Source organism: Lithobates pipiens, unplaced genomic scaffold (genome assembly GCF_037356315.1).
Source record: "Lithobates pipiens isolate NorthernLeopardFrog02 unplaced genomic scaffold, aLitPip1_a1.2 Scaffold_23, whole genome shotgun sequence".
Lineage (NCBI taxonomy): Eukaryota > Metazoa > Chordata > Amphibia > Anura > Ranidae > Lithobates > Lithobates pipiens.
In genome coordinates, this window is record NW_027507785.1 from 234,030,548 (window position 1) to 234,050,879 (window position 20,332).

The window sequence follows — 20,332 nt, forward strand, 5'->3', positions numbered from 1 at the left end:
TCTCCCTGAGAGACCGCCTAATACAATTTAAAATGGTCCACCGTGCATATTTCACCCCGCATAGGCTGCACAAAATGAACCCCGCCTCCCCCCCCGGCTGCTGGCGATGTGGAGAGATACCAGGGGATTTCACCCACATTTTTTGGACCTGCCCACCCATTGTTGACTATTGGAAAGAGATACTACAGGTCATCTCACAGGTCACCACCATATCGCTCCAACCCTCCATGGCAATATGTATACTGGGCCTGGTGGAGGAACTAGTTCCCACTGTGGCTAGCCGCACTCTGGTCGGACTGCTCCTCTTTTATGCCCGCAAAGCCATAGCCCTTAGCTGGCGTAAGCCCACTCCTCCTCCTCTATCTTTGTGGAAACAACTAGTTAACAGTAGCCTGCCCCTGTACAAGGATTGTTACTCTAATAGGGGTTGCCCCCGCAAATATGATAAGGTTTGGTCCAAATGGCTGGCAGATCCCTCCACAGCCTCTGACTTGCACCCTTCTTAACCTGATATTTTCCTCCAAAAATAGGAACATGCCATTGTGAATGTAATTGTATTTTGGTGATGGATGCTCTGGGCCCACTGACATCATCCTGCCCACAAATGCCACCTGCGGGAACCATTATGAGGTCTCTGGCCCACTGTTATGATGCACGTAACTGTTTGCCTCTTCTCATGTCTTTGTAGATACCGAAGTCCACTCTAGTCGTGACCAATGTTTGTTGTTTGTTTTTTGTTTGTTTTTTGTTCAATGGTTTAAAACTCAATAAACAGATTTTCCCCAAAAAAAAAAGGGAGGAGTCCTCTGAAGCTTTGGCTTCCTATTCGAGGGGATAAGTCCTGATTTCCCACCAGTAACTTTTGAAATGGCAGAGCCCAATTTGGCGCCAAAAAGGTTCTCGCCATCATACGGGATACGGCACCAATTGGACTTGGAAGCAGGGTCTGCTGCCCAGGGTTTTAGCCAGAGAGCTCGTCTGGCCATCACCAAGGACAACATCGCTCTGGATGCAAACTTAATTGCATCCACAGACGCCTCTGCCACAAAATCCTCTGCAAGGCTCAGCTCCTGCAGGGCACAAGCTTTTCTGTGCTTGCTGACCAACTGGCAATAGCCTTACCCACAGCTGCAAGTACCATGGCCGGCCTGCATGCGCCTCCTGCTGCTAGGTAAGCTCTCTTGAGATCTGTATCGATCTTCCTATCTAGGATGTCCTTGAATGACACGGTGTCCTCGATAGGGAGCGTAACGTGCCTGGCCAGATGCATGAGTGATGCATCGACAACTGGCGTAGAAACGAGAGATTTAATTTTAGGCTCTTTTAGGGGGTATAACTTGGCAAGCCGGTTGTTAAGACTTGCTGTTCTCTCGAGTCTCTGCCCCTCGTCCTTGATAAGCTCCTCTAGCTCATCAATGAAGGGGACGGCTTCGGTTTCCCTTTTCAGATTCGGGAAATATTTTCTCAGTTTTTGTTGGGCCTCCTGGGGTTCCTCCCAGTTGATGGCCTCCTTCACTGACTTAACAAGTCTATTAAGGAGAAGTCAAAGCCTGCTGATGCCTCTAGTTCTTCCTCATCTGAAGGGGAATCATGCTCTCTGGATGTACTTGGGGGGGGGGGGGGGGGTCGGCGAAGCACCCCGTAGAGATAATTCCGTGTCTGGAACAATACGTGGGGCAGCGGAATCCGTGAGCTCTCTGTGTTCTTGCCCTTTCTCCCTGGTGGCTTCCTCAAAGCATCTGTGGCATGCTAATTTGTCTGGAAGGGCTAAGGCCCTGCATACCCAGCAGGCATTTTCGGATGGACGGGAGTGGCGTGCTGGCGAATGACACTTCTGGTTAGGGGATCTTCGGCAGGAGTGGCTGCGTCTTGATCGAGACCTGGAGTGACTTCTCCTGCGACTCCCTTTCCCTGAGCTACTTCTTCCGCCCGAGCGGCTCCACCTATGGCCAGAGAGGCTTCTTCTGTGAGAGGAATCTCTGCGTCCTGATCCAGATGATCTTGTGGACCTGATGGGGCTAACCATTTAGGTAGCATTAGTGGTGTCCTGCTCTCTTTTTCGATCTTCTCTACTTACCAAACTCCTCCCCTCTTACCTATTAGGCTGCCGGGGATCTGCTGGAGCAGTGGTCTCCATAGATAAGGAACAGAGGAAGCCTAAGGAGACAGGTAATACAAAGGGGGAAGGAGGATAAAGCCACAGGCAGAGAAAGACGGAGAGAATAAAGAGAAGGAAAGGGGAAGATACTTACCAAGGCAGAGAGGTAACACTGGGGCAGATATTCACAGATGCAGCAGTCAAAGAAAGTTAGCTAACACAAAAAAAGGCATTAGCAGCGAAAAAAGGACATTTCCCCTTTTAAAATTAGTGCCAGGGTCACGACCCGCTCGCGCAAGCGCAGTAGCGCCGCGCGGCGGCCGGCGCCATTTTGGAAATTGGAAAGAGAGCCACAGGACGCCCAAACTGTACACTGAGCATGTGCAGATCGGCAGAACGCCCAGGAGACAGCACAGACACTCTGTGGGACTATAGAGGCCAGCAGAGAGTTGTAAAAAACTTAGAAAAAAACAAATTAATGAGGCAAGAAATTACTTTGGCATCTAAGGAAGCAGATAACGGAGGACAGAATGATACCGAGAGGAGGAATAGCCGGAGACCACCGCAGGTACTAAGCCTATTTAAGGCTTACAGATAAAGTTTTTATTGTATGCCTTCAGCCTATTTAAGGCTTACTTCCAGTGGCTGTAGAGGCAATGCTCTTGTCCTGTTGCAAGGCTGCAGAGAAAAAGTATTCATACCCCTGAGATCACCAGAGTGGGGTTCCTTCCATTTAGCTTCCTTTAGAGGCTGTACCGGTAAGGACTTCCACCCAGGAGAGGCTAGAACCTGGCTGGGGCGAAGCGGTAAGAGGGTGATGATCCGTGCGGTCCCAACAGGTGAGAAAAAGTAACAGAATACCGGGGGTGGCGTATCGTCATCTTATAGCTATGTGGTCCTATCAGGTTGTGAGGGGCGGAGTCACAACCCAGAGTATGCTGCCATGATGTGACAGGAAATATATATATATATAATGCGTGTGTGTGTATATATGTATGTATATATATATGTATGTATGTGTATGTTTGTTTTTTATATATATATATATATATATATATATATATATATATATATACACGCACTCACACATATAAATCTGGTCATGCGGGCAACTGGTGCACTTTAATAATGGTCTCGCCAGCAGTACACACTTGGCTTTCTTACTCAGCAGCCTTTGTTACTGGTTGCTGTTTAAACATAATGAGAATCAATAGTGAATCAATACATGAATAGATGCACATGTACATTCCCCAGGTTTGCTGGTAATTTTTTTTGTTTGTTTCTATCCCTTAGACTTGGAAGTTGCTAATATTATTATTATTTTGTAGGTTTCCAAAGAGGTTTAGGTAAAGAAGGGATTGAAGCTAAATTGCAAGGTAAGAGAAATAGCGGTTTCCTGATATATTTTTTTTTTGCAAAGCGCTGTGTAAACGGTTGGCGCTATATAAATCGTTAATAATAATAATCCTTCAACATGTTTAACAGATAAGACGGAGAATCCATTTAACACAGTTATTCTAGCGTGGATCTCAACCTACATAATTTGCACAGAATGTGGTTTTAGCCCACGTTCACATAGGACCGTTTTGACATACGATTTGACATGTCAAATCGCCGCCTATTGCCAGCAATGCCACCGTCCAAATAAGTGCAACGCTGTACCGATTCCCAAAAGTAGTTCTTGCACTACTTTTGGCGACTGCAGGGGTGATTTCAATAGACATCTCCGCACAGATGTCTCTGAAATCGCTCCGGAAGTCGGAACTGAAATGTGGGTTTCAAATTGTGCGTGAATCCAGGCTTACCTGCATTCTGATACAAGCTACACAAACTTATTATGCAGAATTAATGATTGTTTTACTCATAATGATAGTTTAATATTGGAGTATAAAATTGTCTAGCTTGAAATCTATGATATCAGTAACAAAGCAATGATCAATTTGAAATAATTTAAGCATGTGTGTGTGCTATTTTTAGTCTATAAAAGTGAGATGAAACTGTATATGGAAGATGTTTACTAGGAGCAGAGGTGTGAACAATGCAAATAATATTAAAGCACCACCTCAAGCAAAAAAAATATTTATAAGGCCTATACCAATAAATATTGACCACATTTGGATCAAAATAGATTGTACCTATATTTTCCTATATTTGCCTTTATTGCAGCTGTTCTTGCTCCTTTTGTAGCTGAGATTCAGTTCACTTAGGTGGAATAATTAGAAGGCATGATAATTCTCTGTTAAAGCGGAGGTCCACCCTAAAGTAGACCTTCCGCTCATCGGAACCCTCCCCCCCTCCGGCGCCACAATTGGCACCTTTCAGGGGGGAGGGGGGGTGCAGGTACCTGTACAGTACAGGTATCTGCACCCACTTCCGGGATAGCTCTCTGCGGAAAGGGGCGTAGATTACGCCGCTTTCCGAAAGTCCCCCGCTGCCTGCTGGGAAACACACAGATCCCAGAGGCAGCGGGTCCATCCTTATTGCGCAGCGCGACTCGCGCATGCGCAATAGGGAACCGGGAAATGAAGCCGAAAGGCTCCACTTCCTGATTCCCATACCCAAGATGGCGGCGGCAGCACCCGAGAGACGATCGAGAGATCGGCTTCGGGTGCCGACATCGCGGGCGCGCTGGACAGGTAAGTGTCACTATTTTAAAAGTCAGCAGCTGCAGTATTTGCTTTTAAAGGGATTTGGATAAACAGTAGACCTCTACTGTATAGTACCTGTATGTTTCTGTAGGATTGCAATGTCTAAAATATGCTCACTGACTTCCCATATGATAAAGATAAAGGCAGTTACCAGTCCTATAGATGCTGAGGGCAGTAAATGTTTATTGCTTTTGTGGTTATATGCAGACCTGCTATAAACATGATCTGTCTTCACCTTTCTGGCTCTCCTCTACAAAATGGGATAGCAAAATACGTTTTTCTTCTGTTATTGTTTGTCCCCTGATTTGTGATAATTTTTTCCAGTGTGTTAGCAAATTCTCATAGTTAATATTAGATGGACATGGGTTTTTGCCTTGTGAAATAAGTGAGAGCCGTGAGTAGAATGGTAGAACAATCTTCCTAATATGGAGTTTCTGAGAGTGCCTTCTGAGAACTGGTCTTCCCCAGGGCCTCAGGTGTTGAGATTTTAAGATGGTACTCACAACGTGTATGGTCCCTGGAATGACCTTGCTGGTGGCAGTTGGCAGCTAAATGGGGTAAGTTGGAGTTACAGACATTACACAATTTTGTAGCCAGGGAGTGTAGCTAAAGGTTGCTGTCTGAGTAACCAGAGTGGTAAATCGAAACCAGTGGTGGTCAACCTGAAAATCATAGGGGGCCTCAAATGTGACCTCCAACAACTCTAGAGGTCCACACAATAGCAGCGCATTTTCACACCTCAGTGCCCAAAATTGTTGATCCTTCAAATTTTTAAGTGTGCTTTGTGATATGCTACAAAAAAAGTGCAGGAGTACAATAACACCAGCATTGGTGTCAATGGATACAGTAATAACCCACAGGATTGGTGTCAGTGGAAACAATAATAACCCCCAGCATTGATGTCAGGGGACCTAATAACCCTCAGCACTGATGTCAGTAATGGCGCGTACACACTATCAGACTATCCGGCGGACAATCGGCAGACTTTCCAGCGGAGGTCCGCTGGACTTTCCGAACGAGCGGACTTGCCCACACACGAACTGACTTTTCCGGCGGCAGAAGTCCGCCGGACTTTTCAAATGAATGGACTAGCCCACACACGGAGTAAAGACCATTCATTTTGAACGTGACTTGAGGTACGACGGGACTAGTGAAAGAAGTCAATGTCGCCGTCTTCATCGGGCGAGATTGACACCTTGCTAGCCCCGCTGCCTGGTATGGGTTTTAAGAGCAACCCCTACGCCGAAAAAACGCCATGGGGGTCCCCCCACAGTCCATACCAGACCTTTATGCGAGCACTCAGGCCAGGCAGGAAAGGGGGTGGGGGCGCCCCACCTCCTGAACCGTACCAGACCGCGTGCCCTCAACATGGTGGGTGCTTTGGGGAAGGTGGGGCCCTGCAGCCCCCACACACCAAAGCACCTTGTCCCCATGTTGATGAGGACAAGGGCCTCTTCCCGTCAACCCTGGCCATTGGTTGCCAGGGTCTGCGGGCAGGGGGCTTATCAGAATCCGGGAGCCCCCTTTAATAAGGGGTCCTCCAGATTCTGGCCCCCCACCCTATGTGAATGAGTATGGGGTACATCGTACCCCTACCCATTCACCTGGGGGGAAAAGTGTCAATAAAAAAAACACAACACAGGTTTTTAGTTTTTAGGTTTTTTCAAGTAGTTTATTAGACAGCTCCGGGGGTCTTCTTCCGACTTCGGGGGTCTTCTGGCTGGACTCCTCCTCTATCTTCTGCTCTTTTGTCGCTCTTTTGCTAATGGAGGAGCCTGGCTTTCTCCTTCGTCGTCGCCGCGGTCGGGGGGTCTTTTTCCAACTTTGGGGGTCTTATCCCGCTCTTCAGTTCTTCTGCCAGGCCTCTGCTATCTTCTTCCAGGGTTGTCGGGAAGAGGCCCTTGTCCTCATCAACATGGGGACAAGGTGCTTTGGGGTGGGGGGACGCTGCCTGATACGGTTCAGGAGGGGGGGGGGGGGCGCTCCCTCGTCCCCACCCCCTTTCCTGAATGGCTGGGCTGCATGCTCGGATAAGGGTCTGGTATGGACTTTGGGGGGACCCCCACAACGTTTTTTCGGTGTAGGGGTTACCCTTAAAACCCATACTAGGCGGCGGGGCTCGCGAGGTGTCAATCTCACCGATGGAAGCGGCGACATTGACTTCCTTCGCTAGTCTCGTCTACCTGGAGTCACGTTCAAAATGAACAGACTTTACTTCGTGTGTGTATGTTCAAGTCCATTCATTTGAAAAGTCTGGCGGACTAGCACACAGATGGGTGGATTGTATAGCTTTTTTTGGGGCCCCATGCATTTTTTTTTTTTTTTAACAGAGATGTTTTATTGAAAGACAAAACAGCAGTACAGTTTCAGGTGCAGAAAAAAAGAAAAAAAAAAAGGTTACAGAGATTTACATGAACAGATCATAATTCCTTTTCTATCTCCAATCTCCAGCCGCAGTACTTAAACCCATCACTCCCCGATGCTTCTACCCTCATCCTCCCCTCCCACCAAAGCAGACAATGTTATCCGCTGTAAGTAGCCTATGTGCTCAAACCGTGGAAACCCAAGGGTAGCCTGGTCCAAATTCCCCACCTAAGCAAGTGAAGAGTGGGTCATCCACTGGGGGTGATGGGGGGGGGGCACAAATCCAGCGCCTCAGTTTATCTATCTGAGGGTGATCCCAGGAATAAGTTCTAGTGAGGTTCAGCCATTAGCGTCAATCCAGTTGGACCATATTTTGTCAAATTTAGCGGGGCATTGTCTGCTTTCATAGGTGAGTCTGTATAGCGGCAGCACAGCATTTATTGTACGGCTCCAGGTCTCCCTCCGAGGTGGTTCCACCAATTTCCATTTGAGAAGAATTTCTCTTCTGGCATAGAACAAGGAGAAACACTAAACTGTTTTTGTCTATCTGTCCCCCTGGATCTCCTTCATATGACTCAGAAGGAGAACCAGGGGGTTGGGCGGGACCTGGGCACCGGACACCTCACTGAGCACGTCGACTATCTGCTGCCAATAGGGCCGGATCTTAGGACAAGTCCAGACCATGTGCCAGAAGGAGCCAACCTCATCCCTGCACCTGGGACACAGTGGATCTCTTTGGGGGAATATCCGAGCCAGCCTTTGGGGGGTGAAGTAAGCCCTATGGAAGAACTTGAGCTGTATGAGCCTATCCCTAGCCGCAATCATTGTCGGGATATACGCGGATACACACTTCTCCCATTGTTCGCCCTCTAGCGTAGGAATGTCCAGTTTCCATTTATCAAAGGAACGGGTCAGCTTGGTGTCATGGGCCACAGTCCAGTACATATAAAGGGAAGAGAGGGGCTTACCCATCGCCGTAGAGGTCAGGAGCCTCTCCACCGTGTCCGACTGTAAAGTTATTGCCTCCGGGAACTGGGCCTTAAAGGCATGATTCAATTGTCAGTAGCGAAACATCCACTTCGCTGGCAGCGAGTATAGGGACCTCATATCCTGGAAGGACATGAGAGTACCATTTCTAACTATGTGTTGTATCGTCTTTATCCCCACTTTGGCCCACACCGAGGGATCCGGCAGGGAACCAAAATGGGGCAAGAGAGGAGGCATGTGGGGGGACATGTGGAAGGGCTTCACATAAATTTCCCTAGCCTCCCTCCAGGCCCTGATAGTGGTTTTCATGGGGATCGTTACGGAGGTGTCAGCTTTTTCCCCCCTAAATGGGAGGTTGCTGAGAGCTGCATAGGACCCCATGATTGCCGCTTTCAATGTAACAGCCGGATTCTGCCTGTGCTGGGAGAACCACCATCTAACTGTAACCAAAACTGCTGCCCAGTAGTAGATTTGGAAATTAGGGAGCGCCAATCCTCCACTGGAAAGGGGCAGATAGAGTATTCGTTTCACCACCCTAGGTGGTCTCCCCGCCCAGACAAATGATCCCAACTGCCCCTCCAGTCTCCTGAAGAAAGCCCTGGGTATATGGATCGGGGTGTTACGGAAGAAATACAGGAATTTGGGCAATAACATCATTTTCAGATGGTTAACTCTGCCTACCGGTGTGAGGGGGAGTGAATGCCAGGCTGCACATTTGGTGGAGACCTGCTGCATAAGCGGCTGGAGGTTCCAAGCAGCATACTCACCCAGGTCTGTAGTAACCTTGATCCCCAAATATTTAATCTCATCCGCCCATTTAAGGTGTGTGTGTAAATTTGGCCTGTGGATGGAAGGGTGGAGTGAGAAAAGTTCAAACTTGTCCCAATTAATGCGCATACCCGAAAAAGTGCTAAAACGATAAAACAGGGTCAGAACGCAAGGTATAACAGGGCGTCATCTGCATACAGAGAAATTTTCCAGGGGCTCTATGGCCAAGGCGAAAAGGCCCGGGGACAGAGGACATCCCTTTATCGTGCCTCGACTAAGCAGAAAGGATTCGGAGAGGGAAGCGTTAGTGTACACCCTGGCCGGGGGGTGGGGGAAGTATAAAGTATCTTGACAGAAGAAATATACCTATGACCAAAACCGAATTTAGTCAGGGTCTGTCATAAGTACCTCGACTCAACTGAGTCGAAGACCTTCTCGGCGTCGAGCGAGGCCACCAACGATTCCCCCTCCGCAACCGCCCTAGCTATATGGGCAAAAAACCTTCTAATATTGATATCTGCGCCCCTGCCCGTCATGAAACCCGTTTGGTCGGGGTGTACCAGCGCGTTATGACCCTATGACCCTGCTAAGTCTATTTGCCAGAATTTTAGCCAATATCAACGTTTAAAAGCGAGATTGGTCTATACGAGGGGCATAGGGAGGGATCCTTCCCCGGCTTCGGAATTACAACAATGACCACTTCCCCCTTGGAGGGTGGGAGCAATCATGTGTCCTCTGTCGCAAGCAGCATGGCATGGAGCCTACCGGCCAGGACATCAGAGTATTGCTTATACAGCTCTACTGGAATACCGTCAGGGCCGGGGGTTTTGCCCGGTTGCAAAGATTTAAGTGCTCTGAGCGTTTCGTCTAGGGTGATGGGACTGTCTAACAGTGACCTGTATTTGTCCGTCAACCTCTGCTAGGTAAGAATTTAGGTCTGCATCACTAAAAGTCACCTGCGAGGTGTAAAGCCCTTGATAGTATGTGGTAAAGCAGTGATTAATTTCTTCCGATGTGTAGAGGAGGTCCCCATTAGGGCCAAGGATATGGGGGATACTAGTGCTCCCCGATTGCTCTCTAGAGAGCCACGCCAGCAGTCTGCCAGACCTCTCTCCCTGTTCAAAAATACGCTGAGATTGTGCGAGAAGCTTCTTCTGGGTCAGGGAGGTCCTAAGAGAGGACTTCTCTAGTCAGGGCTTGCAGTCTAGTGTAGTGTCGGGGGTCCCGGGACCTAATATAGAGCTCCTCCTGTGCCGCAGCCGCATTCACGGCTGCTATCAAGGCGGAGCGTCTCTCCCTCCTAACTCCGGCTATAATGGATCGGTATTGTCCCCTCGTAAATGCCTTGAAGGTATCCCACACAGTCTGCAGTCCCCTGATTATTAGCCCAGTAACCGTCCATCACCAAGCAAACTGGGAATCTACATCCTGGTCTGAGATCCAAAACCTTGAGAGCCTCCAAAGTTTAGCCGGGGAGCCCGGATCACCTATACTCACTAGTAAAGGGGCATGGTCCGATATTCCGCTGGGCAGTATCTGGACATTGTGTACCCTGAGCAAAACCGATTGACCGGCAAAAACTAGATCAATGCAGGAGAAGAAACCATGTGTTGCAGAGTGGCAGGTGTAGGCCCAAGTCTGAGGGTGTCTCCATCTCCAGACATCAGTTAAACCGTATGTTTCAGCCCAGGCTAAACGACCAGGACCCGCAGCCGTCAGTCTATCAACACTAGGTTCGGGGGCTATGTTAAAGTCACCCAACAGTACCATGGGATTCAAGGCAAAATCGGCTAGTTTAGCTGTTATCCTATTCAGCAACTTCAGTGAAGCAGGAGGAGGCAGGTACAGACCCACTATGGACCATGTTTGCAAGAGGATCCTCGCGTGAAGAATAATATATCTACCGTCCGGGTCCAGCGCCATGTCCAGAAGCTTAAAGGGCAATGATTTAGCCACCAGTATGCTCACCCCTCTGGCAAAGGTGGAGTGGTAATGGCTGCCCACACACGGCTTTTTAAGTGCCAGAGTCCTGCTACCCACCAAATGAGTCTCCTGGAGGATGCATATTTGGGGGCCGTGGGACCTTATAAACTGGAAGACCAGTGACCTCTTAACTGGGGAGTTGAGGCCCCTGGTGTTCCAGGACATTATTTTAAGAGCAGCCATGTTGACCAGGCAGCATGGGAAGTGCAGGGTAATCTGGACTCAAACTCGCTGGAGAAAGGCGTATGGACCCGGAGCGGAGCCTCTGTGAGCCTCAGTTCTGCATGTGAGGTTAGTTTACTCAGGAAGCAATGCAAAGCACATTCAATAAAACATCCAAACTTAATAAAAGAGAACAGTGAATAAACAAAAACACAAGTCAAACCCATAACAGCCCTTAAGGGGCAGCAAATTCCCCCCCCCACCCCACCCTGTCCCCCAAAACTGGGAAGGGCTTTCATCTCCAAGTCCCAACTCAGCACACTGGCTGCAAAGGGGGGACCCGTGCAAGAGGCGAGCCGGAGCCCACCGGAAAGCATCCAGGGGTATCCGTCTGAGCCTTTCCACTCTCCACAGTGTGCTCCTCCGCCGGGTGTCAAAGGCATGTGGGGGTAGTAGATGGTACAGGGTTCAGGACCATAGGCCGATGTGGCAATGGACCCCACAGCAATAAAGGATGGGGTCCGCAAACAACGGGGCTGCAACCCCTAAACAGCAGAGTGGCCTGTCTCACCGCGATTGGGTGTCCCAAAATTCTATATTGGATACAGTGCTCATAGTTAGCTCAGTCAGCGGTAGGGCTGCAGGGTATCCAGCCAGTCGGACGCTTCCTTAGGCGAGAGGAAGAATTGCGTGGACTCCCTGTCTTGGACCTGCAGCCGGGCGGGGAAAAGCACGCTGTTTTTAATGTTGTGGGCTTTCAGGGCCCCCTTGACTTGGTCAAAAGACTTACGTAGCCTCTGAGTTTCTACAGAGTAATCCGGAAATATCAGTTTAGCGTTTTGGTAACGGAGTTCTCCCTGCTGTCTGGATGCTCAGAGGACCTCGTCTCTGTCCCTAAAGTTGAGCAGCTGGAGGATGAGGGTCCTAGGCGGGGCTCCTGGGGGATTCGGCTTCGGCGGAATGCGATGGGCCCTCTCAGCCATATAATGAGGCGAGAAGCGCGCGCCAGGAAGAAGGGAATAGTTTCCACAAAGGTCGTCGGATCAATGCCTTCAGCCCCCTCCGGCAGGCCAATAATCCTGAGGTTGTTCCTTCTGTTCCTGTTCTCGACGTCCTCCGCCCTAAACTCCAAGGCCCTCCCTTTAGTATGGAGGGTGCGAAGGGACGCCGTGTGCTCCATAGAATCATCCTCCACGCGTGATATGCGGTGTTCCGTCTCTGACACTCTGGAGCGAAGCTGGTCAATGTCCTGCCGTATGAGGCTTACATCCAGCTGCACCTCCTCTATTTTGGCGGTAAGGGTCGACTGGCAGGTCGCTATTGCAGCCATCACCTCAGCCAGCCAGGGCAGCCTGGAGTCAGGGGGATCCACGGGGGGGGTCTGGGAGGCCATATCAGTGCGGCGTCTGGAGCGCGTGGCCATGTGCTCGGCCGGAGGTGACGGCTCTTGCTCCAAGATCGGGGGGAATTTCAACTTCTTTCCCTTACCAGCTGGTGCACGGGGAGTCCGCCACCTCATCCAGATGCTCCGTAGGCTAAGCCCCATGCATTTTTAATGAAATATTAGCGTGGGATTCCCTTCAAAATCCATATCAGACCTGCTTATTTTGTTTACATTCTGCTGTCAGCAGGGAATCCCACTGAAAGCAGATGGGTCATGGTTGTTAAGAATGTGACGGTTGCCCGCTCCTTAACAACCAGCTGTTCACAATCAATTTGGATTATTAAACAAATTTTAAAATTTGACATCCAAATGAAATGAATTAACAAATGCATTTGTTATTTTCCATATGACGTTTTTTCAGATTTGTTGTCCATTCAGAAATTCAAATACATCTGAATCTCTGAAAATTTAATTTTTGTCCGAAAAATGAATCTGAATGAACCGAATCACTCATGTCTATCAGAGACCATAATTATCATTACCAACATTGGTGTCAGTGAGTACACTAATAAACCCCAACATTGATGTCAATGAACACAATAATAACCCCCAACACTGGTGTAGGTGAGTGCAAAAATAACTCCCAACATTGGTGTGAGTGGATGCAATAATAACCCCCAAAATTTGTGTCAGTGAGTGCAATAATAACCCTCAACATTGGGTTAAGTGAATGCAATAATAACCCTTGGCATTGGTGTCTGTGAGTGCAATAGGCCCCAGCACTGTAGTCAGTACTGTTAACCCTCCATACATTGGGGGTCACTGCCAGGGAAATCTAATCCTTCTGCCCTCCCCTCATTAGCTCTCAGTGACAAGCACCCCCCCCATTAATTTGTGGTCATGGCAGTGCAATTTTTAACCCCCCCCCCCCCCCCCCCCCCCCAACACCTCTGCTTTCTGTATAGTGCCCAGAATCAACAGCTGCTTAAAGAAAGTCGACAGGTCACATTAAAACATGTTGAGGAAATGAGGTACAGTAGGACCTCCACACTGTTAATTGTTACCCCAGTCTGTTGCAAGATCTTTGCATTAATGTATTTTAATGTGTCCTTCTGGACATTACAGTTGAGGCATAATGCATGATCTCTGTATTTTAATTCATTTTATGTTTTGTGATTTGCATTGTTGAAATAAATTTTGATTGCTTTATGTATTTGTTGACAAGTTTGTGGGGTGCCCTTATATATATTTTTTGCTCAGTCAGTGGTACAAGTTGCCCTTTTAAATGAAGCTGGGCCAATCAGGGCACTCCCAAAGCCTGCTGGCTCATGTGCATGCTCCATAGTACCCTTTTAGGTAGACAGGAAGCCTGAGGGTCCTTTCACACTGATCATTTTTTGATCAGTTTTTCAGTTAAAAAAGTGTAAGAAAAATGCATGAAAAATGCATCCTTTTAAAACCTATGAAACACCTTCACACCAGTCAGTTTCATTTCAGTTGTGTTTTAAAAGTCCTGCTTTCTGCATCTTTGGTGCGCTTTTGAAAATCACGCCAAGAAAGGCAGTTTTCCATTGAAACTAATAGAAAATACGTCAGCATTCACAGGTGCATGCTGTGAGTTGGACAACCAGAAAACACATTGGAAATGCATAAAAAATGCATACGCATTTTTGATGCAATTTTTCAATGGAGCAGTGTGAAAGCAGCTTGAGAGCATAAAGAGAATGCTTGGGCACACAACACAGATCACTCCACCCAACGATAACCCAAATAGTTGAGCCAGATACAAGCCACTGTTTATTGCCTAGCTGGATTAAATCACAGCAGGTGAGTCTCTGATGAGCAGAAGTTGGACTCAATACTATTCTGGGTGTCAGAAAGTAAAAACTAAATGAAGCTCAAACAAGAAAAACCCCCCAAATTAACTGTAGTCATTCCTTAACAAAAATGTTAAGAGGTGTTAATTCATGTAAATCTACCCTATATTTTGCCCTGTTTAGACCTACTTCCGCTTGTATTAATATTTTAAATGGCAAGCCTCAGCTTTATGCTAATAATTGATATACATATTTTATACATAACAGAACTGTGTTTGAAAAATTTAAATGATTTATCATCTGTTGGATTAATTGAAATGGATGAAGACATTAATTTTAAGCCTACAGGTAAATATATCAAGATGTTTTAATTATCTACCTATTTTTTTTTTTAATGCATTGACTAATTTAATAAATTAAATGTTGCAGGCTGGCATAATTTGCAATGCTTAGCCATGTTTAATCTATGATTGTAAGCAGGAAAGCAGAAATATTCTGTACATATTTAGTAAAAATATTTTTATATCTTAATAATTTACTTGGTATTTTCAGTTTATTCCTGGATTCGCAGTGTTGAATACGTCGATTCCTTCAAATTAGTGCTATCATCAACAATGTTTAAAGTAGAACTATATGTTTTTCCTTTTGGCTGGAGTAAGGGATGGTTATAGCCCCTGTCAGTTTAAAAAAAAAAAAGTTTTGTCTTTAATTATTACACAAAGAAAATAGGCAAACCTGTTTCCATGTATTTTTCACACAAACTAACCATTGCACAAACTACAATTTATTTAAACAATGCAGTTGCAACCTGTTTAGAACCTTAATCTCGGGTACAGCCACAGGTCAAAATAGAGGGAAAAAATCAAATACAAGGGACACATTACATCATACTTTATTATATTTTAATTGATGATTTATTTTCTGTCTGGAGTTCTCCTTCAAATAATAGCTGTGTATTCAACAATCGTAAGGCCAGTTGGGCTTCCTGGGCTTTCTTACAAATATTACATGGCTTGCATAGGTCTCAGATCAAAAGCTTACCAAGTTACAATTTATGCCAGGCCAAGTGACATTCCATTTCTTGTTGTAGCTGACAGGCTTTGAATGACTACGTATGTACAGTTTTTCATCCATGGAATGTAAGAGCCCAGCTCTGTGCAAGCCTAAAAGGAGACGGCCCCTTAATTATTCTTTGTGATTGAACCCTGCGCAAGGAGATATGCCTGAAATAATCCATAGCATAATTTTAGAACATTATCATGTCTGATCTGAGGCCTGTAATATTCATGGGGCAGGTGAGGGGGTATAATAGGTCCTAAGTCATTAGTATGTATAGTTATCTTTAAGGTCAGCTGTACCCAAACGAATTATTCAGTTTTGCATGGTTGCTTTCAAACTGAATCTCATAGAAACCTTTATATCTTTTGAGTAAATTAGTGCATAAAAACCCCCCAAAAGAATACACTTAGAATGCTGACAGATTTTACGTCATGGAATATAAAAATAATTGAGTCCAGCGATGAAAGAAATAAAATGGCTGTATTGCCTTTAAAGTAGAGTTAAAAATACAAACTACTTCAGGAAAATCTTTTCTAAGAGATATATGAAGCTAGTGGGGGATAAGCTCGAAATGATCCTTTTACATTAATGGGTCAGTCCATCCAAAATTGTCATTTTAGTTATAGATGGGGCCTAGTTGGCCAGTCTCCTGGCTTGGACATTTTAGCAGTTAGATCTCCCAGCCATAATTCCTAAATGCTGTTCCTATCTATTTGGGTGTTTTTTGGATTTGGTTGTTCCTGACAATCTTTGCTTGTCCCAGCATCTTTTGTTGCATTCCCTGTAATGCCAAATGATTAAAAACCTATTTTTGAAAACATATCTCTGTCAGGAACCATGAAACAGACAGAGACAGAAGTACAATCAAATCACACTTGTTTATTAACCACTTAAGCTCTGGACCAATTGTCAGCCTAAGGACCAGAGGTCTTTTTACAATTTCGCACTGCACGGCTTTAACTGGTAATTGCGCGGTCATGCAATGTTGTACCCAAACGAAATTTGCGTCCTTTTCTTCCCACAAATAAAGCTTTCTTTTGATGGTATTTGATTGCCTCTGCGATTTTTATTTTTTGCGATATAAATGGAAAAAGACTGAAAATTTTGAAAAAAATATATATTTTCTTCTTTTTGTTATAAGAAAAATCGAATAAACTAAATTTTAGTCATACATTTAGGGCAAAATGTATTCAGCCACAAAAAAATGTCAATAAGCAGATATTTATTGGTTTGCGCAAAAGTTATAGCGTCTACAAACTAGAGTACATTTTCTGGAATTTACAAAGCTTTTAATTTATGACTGCCTATCTCATTTCTTGAGGTGCTAAAATTGCAGGGCAGTACAACCCCCCCCCCCCAAATGACCCCATTTTGGAAAGTAGACACCCCAAGGAAATTGCTGAAGGGTATGTTGAGCCCATTGATTCTTTTATTTTTTTTGTCCTAGGGGATTGAATAATGACAAAAAAAAAATATATGTGGAATTGCACCCCAAAATATATTCTGCTACTTCTCCCGAGTATGGGGATACCACATGTGTGGGACTTTTTGGGAGCCTAGTCACGCACGGCACCCCGAAAACCAATCACCACCTTCAGGATTCCTAAGGGTGAAAATTTTTGATTTCACTCCTCACTACCTATTACAGTTTTGAAGACCATAAAATGCCAAAATAGCACAAAACCCCCCAAAATGACCCCATTTTGGAAAGTAGACACCCCAAGCTATTTGCTGAGAGGCATGTTGAGTCCATGGAATATTTTATATTTTGCCACAAGTTGCGGGAATATTACAAACTTTTTTTTTTTGCTCAAAGTTGTCACTAAATGATATATTGCTCACACATGCTATGGGCATATGTGAAATTACACCTCAAAATACATTCTGCTGCTTCTCCTGAGTACGGGGATACCACATGTGTGGGACTTTTTGGGAGTCTAGCCGCGTACGGGACCCCGAAATCCAAGCACCGCCTTCAGGATTTCTAAGGGCATTCATTTTTTATTTCACTCCTCACTACCTATCACAGTTTTGAAGGCCATAAAATGCCAAGATGGCGCAAACCCCCCCCCAAATGACCCCATTTTGTAAAGTAGACACCCCAAGCTATTTGCTGAGGGGCATGTTGAGCCCATTGAATATTATTTTTTTTTGTCCCAAGGGATTGAATAATGACAAAAAATAAATAATTTTTACAAAAAGTTGTCACTAAATTATATATTGCTCACACATGCCATGGTTATATGTGAAATTGCACCCCAAAATACATTTGGCTGCTTCTCCTGAGTACAGGGATACCACATGTGTGGGACTTTTTGGGAGCCTAGCTGCGTACGGGGCCCCGAAATCCAATCACCTCCTTTTGGATTTCTAAGGGTGAAAATTTTTGATTTCACTCCTCGCTACCCATCACAGTTTCGAAGGCCATAAAATGCCAAAATAGCACAAACCCCCCCAAATGACCCCATTTTGGAAAGTAGACACCCCAAGCTATTTGCTGAGAGTCATGTTGGCTGAACGAAAAAAAAGAGATTGATCGGTGGGTATGCCCACCATTAGAATACCTCCCTTCATCCACCCACTTCTAATGATGGACATACATGCACCATTTATATATGCCGAAGCATGGGGGCATCCTCCCGCAAAAAAGTTGTGCCACGTACACAAGGTCAAACTTTTCCACGGGCAAGCCCTCCGTCGGAATTTCGACCGTATGTACGCAGCATTAGGAGCAAAATCGCTCCTCCGCCCCTGCTGCCCCCATGCTTCGGCATATATGCTTTTTTTTTTTAACTGTAGTGGTGAAATCACCTCCTACAGCGTTGGAGTCGTGGCTTTATGTATCGTGGGAGCAAACGCTGTTGCTGTCAAGATAAATAAATCCACGCTGCAACTGAATGGCGTACCTGCTAAGCAAATTATGGGTAAAGTTAAAACAAAGTAACATTACAGTATAACAGTAAAACCTTACCATACCATACCTGCAAAGCAAATGCCAAAAAAAACAGTAAAAAATAAAACATTTTTTAACACAACCTGTGCCTAAAATATATATATGCCGAAGCATGGGGGCATCCTCCCGCAAAAAAAGTTATGCCGCGTAAACATGGTCGAACTTTTCCATGGGCAAGCCCTCCGTCGGAATTTCGACTGTATATACGCGGCATTAGGAGCAAAATCGCTCCTCCACCCCTGCTGCCCCCATGCTTCGGCATATATGCTCTTTTTTTTAAACTGTAGTGGGAGCAAACGCTGTTGCTGTCAAGATAAATAAATCCGTGCTGCAACTGAATGGCGTACCTGCTAAGCAAATTATGGTTAACATTAAAACCATGGGAGCATCCTCCCTCAAAAAAGTTATGCCGCGTACACACGGTCAAACTTTTCCACGGGCAAGCCCTCCGTCGGAATTTCGACCGTATGTACGCGGCATTAGGAGCAAAATCGCTCCTCCTCCCCTGCTGCCCCCATGCTTCGGCATATATGCTTTTTTTTTTTTTTTTTTTTTTTTTTTTTTTTACTGTGGTGGTGAAATCACCTCCTACAGCACTGGAGTCACGGCTTTATGTATCGTGGGAGCAAACGCTATTGCTGTCAAGATATATAAAGCCGCGCTGCAGCTGAATGGCGTACCTGAAAACAAAAAAAATGGTTAACAATAAAACACAGTAAACAGTAAAGTATAAACAATTAGAGAGAAGAGAGAGAGAACAATAAAACCACAACTATTTTTAGTTTTTATATTTTACATTTTTTGGGGGTTTTTTATTTTACTTTTTTTTTTTTTTACACTTTTTTTTTGAACTGTAAACTGTAACAACTGTAACGGTTCGGGTCTCTCAAAATGTGATGGCATCTTGGGAGACCCTGTGTTAGTGTGCCTAGCCTGTGAAATGCTGTACCCTACGCTAATACTTCACTAGTGAATGGTAGCGTTCAAAACACTCACCAAGGCAAAGACCAGGATTGCCAGGACAGCGTGGACAATAACAACGGGTGTCACGCCTATATCCGTGCTTGGTACAGACACGACATCTTCTTTGGGGGGCTCATTGGGTAGGGGTACTTGGGAGGGCATAAGCATAATGCCTCTCATGCAGCCGGCTTACTGCATTTGGTTGGGAATGGTGAGGTGCAGAACCATCTGGATACAGAAGGTCTGTGACAACATCTCTCTGGAAGAAAAGAAAGGTTAAAGTCCCGCCTGAAGCTTTGTATAGCACATAAGCATTCAGCAAAGCCAATTGAAATAAGTAAACAGACACTTTTTTGTACCAGCGTCTGGCCTTACGGGCAACTAGATATGGCGCCAACAACTGGTCATTGAGGTCCACCCCTCCCATATTTTTGTTATATTCGTGGACACAGAGGGGTTTCTCCACAATACCAGTCACCATATGAATTTGGACCGTCGTGTCTGCATGAAGGGAGGTAAGAACGAAAACATTCTTATTATCCCTCCACTTCATAGTGAGCAAATTATTACACCGATAGCAGGCTCTCTCCCCCAGCCTAAGATGGGAATCTACAAGTCGCTGGAGAAAGTCCCGGCGATTAGGTCGCACGGTGCCACATGCTCCAATCTGATGATCAAACAAGTGACTAAACAGTGGCATGCTCGTGTAATAATTGTCCACGTACAAGTGGTACCCCTTTCTGAATAAGGGTGACACCAAGTTCCACACTATCTTGCCAGCGCTTCCTATGTAGTCAGGGCAGTTCTCCGGCTCTACGTGACTATCTTTACCCTCATAAACCATAAAGCTCCATGTATAGCCTGTGGCCCTGTCACAGAACTTATAGAGCTTGACCCCGTATCTGGTACGCTTGTTGGGAATGTATTGTTTGAATGACAAGCGACCAGTAAACTTAATCAGGGACTCATCAATGCAGACAACTTTATGGGGAGTAAACAAGTCTGCAAAACGTTGGTTGAAGTGGTTTATGAGGGGCCGAATTTTGTAGAGCCGATCGTATTCAGGGTCTCCACGATGACGACAAAGTTCATCGTCATTGAAGTGCATGAACCGCAAGATCTGCTCGTATCGTTTCCTGGACATGG

The 20,332-nt window shown here is 45.8% G+C and overlaps 1 protein-coding gene across 1 annotated transcript in view; it reads left to right on the forward strand.

The window, feature by feature from the left end:
- The window catches only part of HFM1 (helicase for meiosis 1), a 397,375-nt gene that overhangs the window by 189,100 nt on the left and 187,943 nt on the right, over positions 1-20,332 (forward strand). The window contains 2 exon segments of the mRNA XM_077451089.1: positions 3,427-3,474; positions 14,479-14,559. Of these exon segments, the coding sequence (XP_077307215.1) occupies positions 3,427-3,474; positions 14,479-14,559 (129 nt within the window).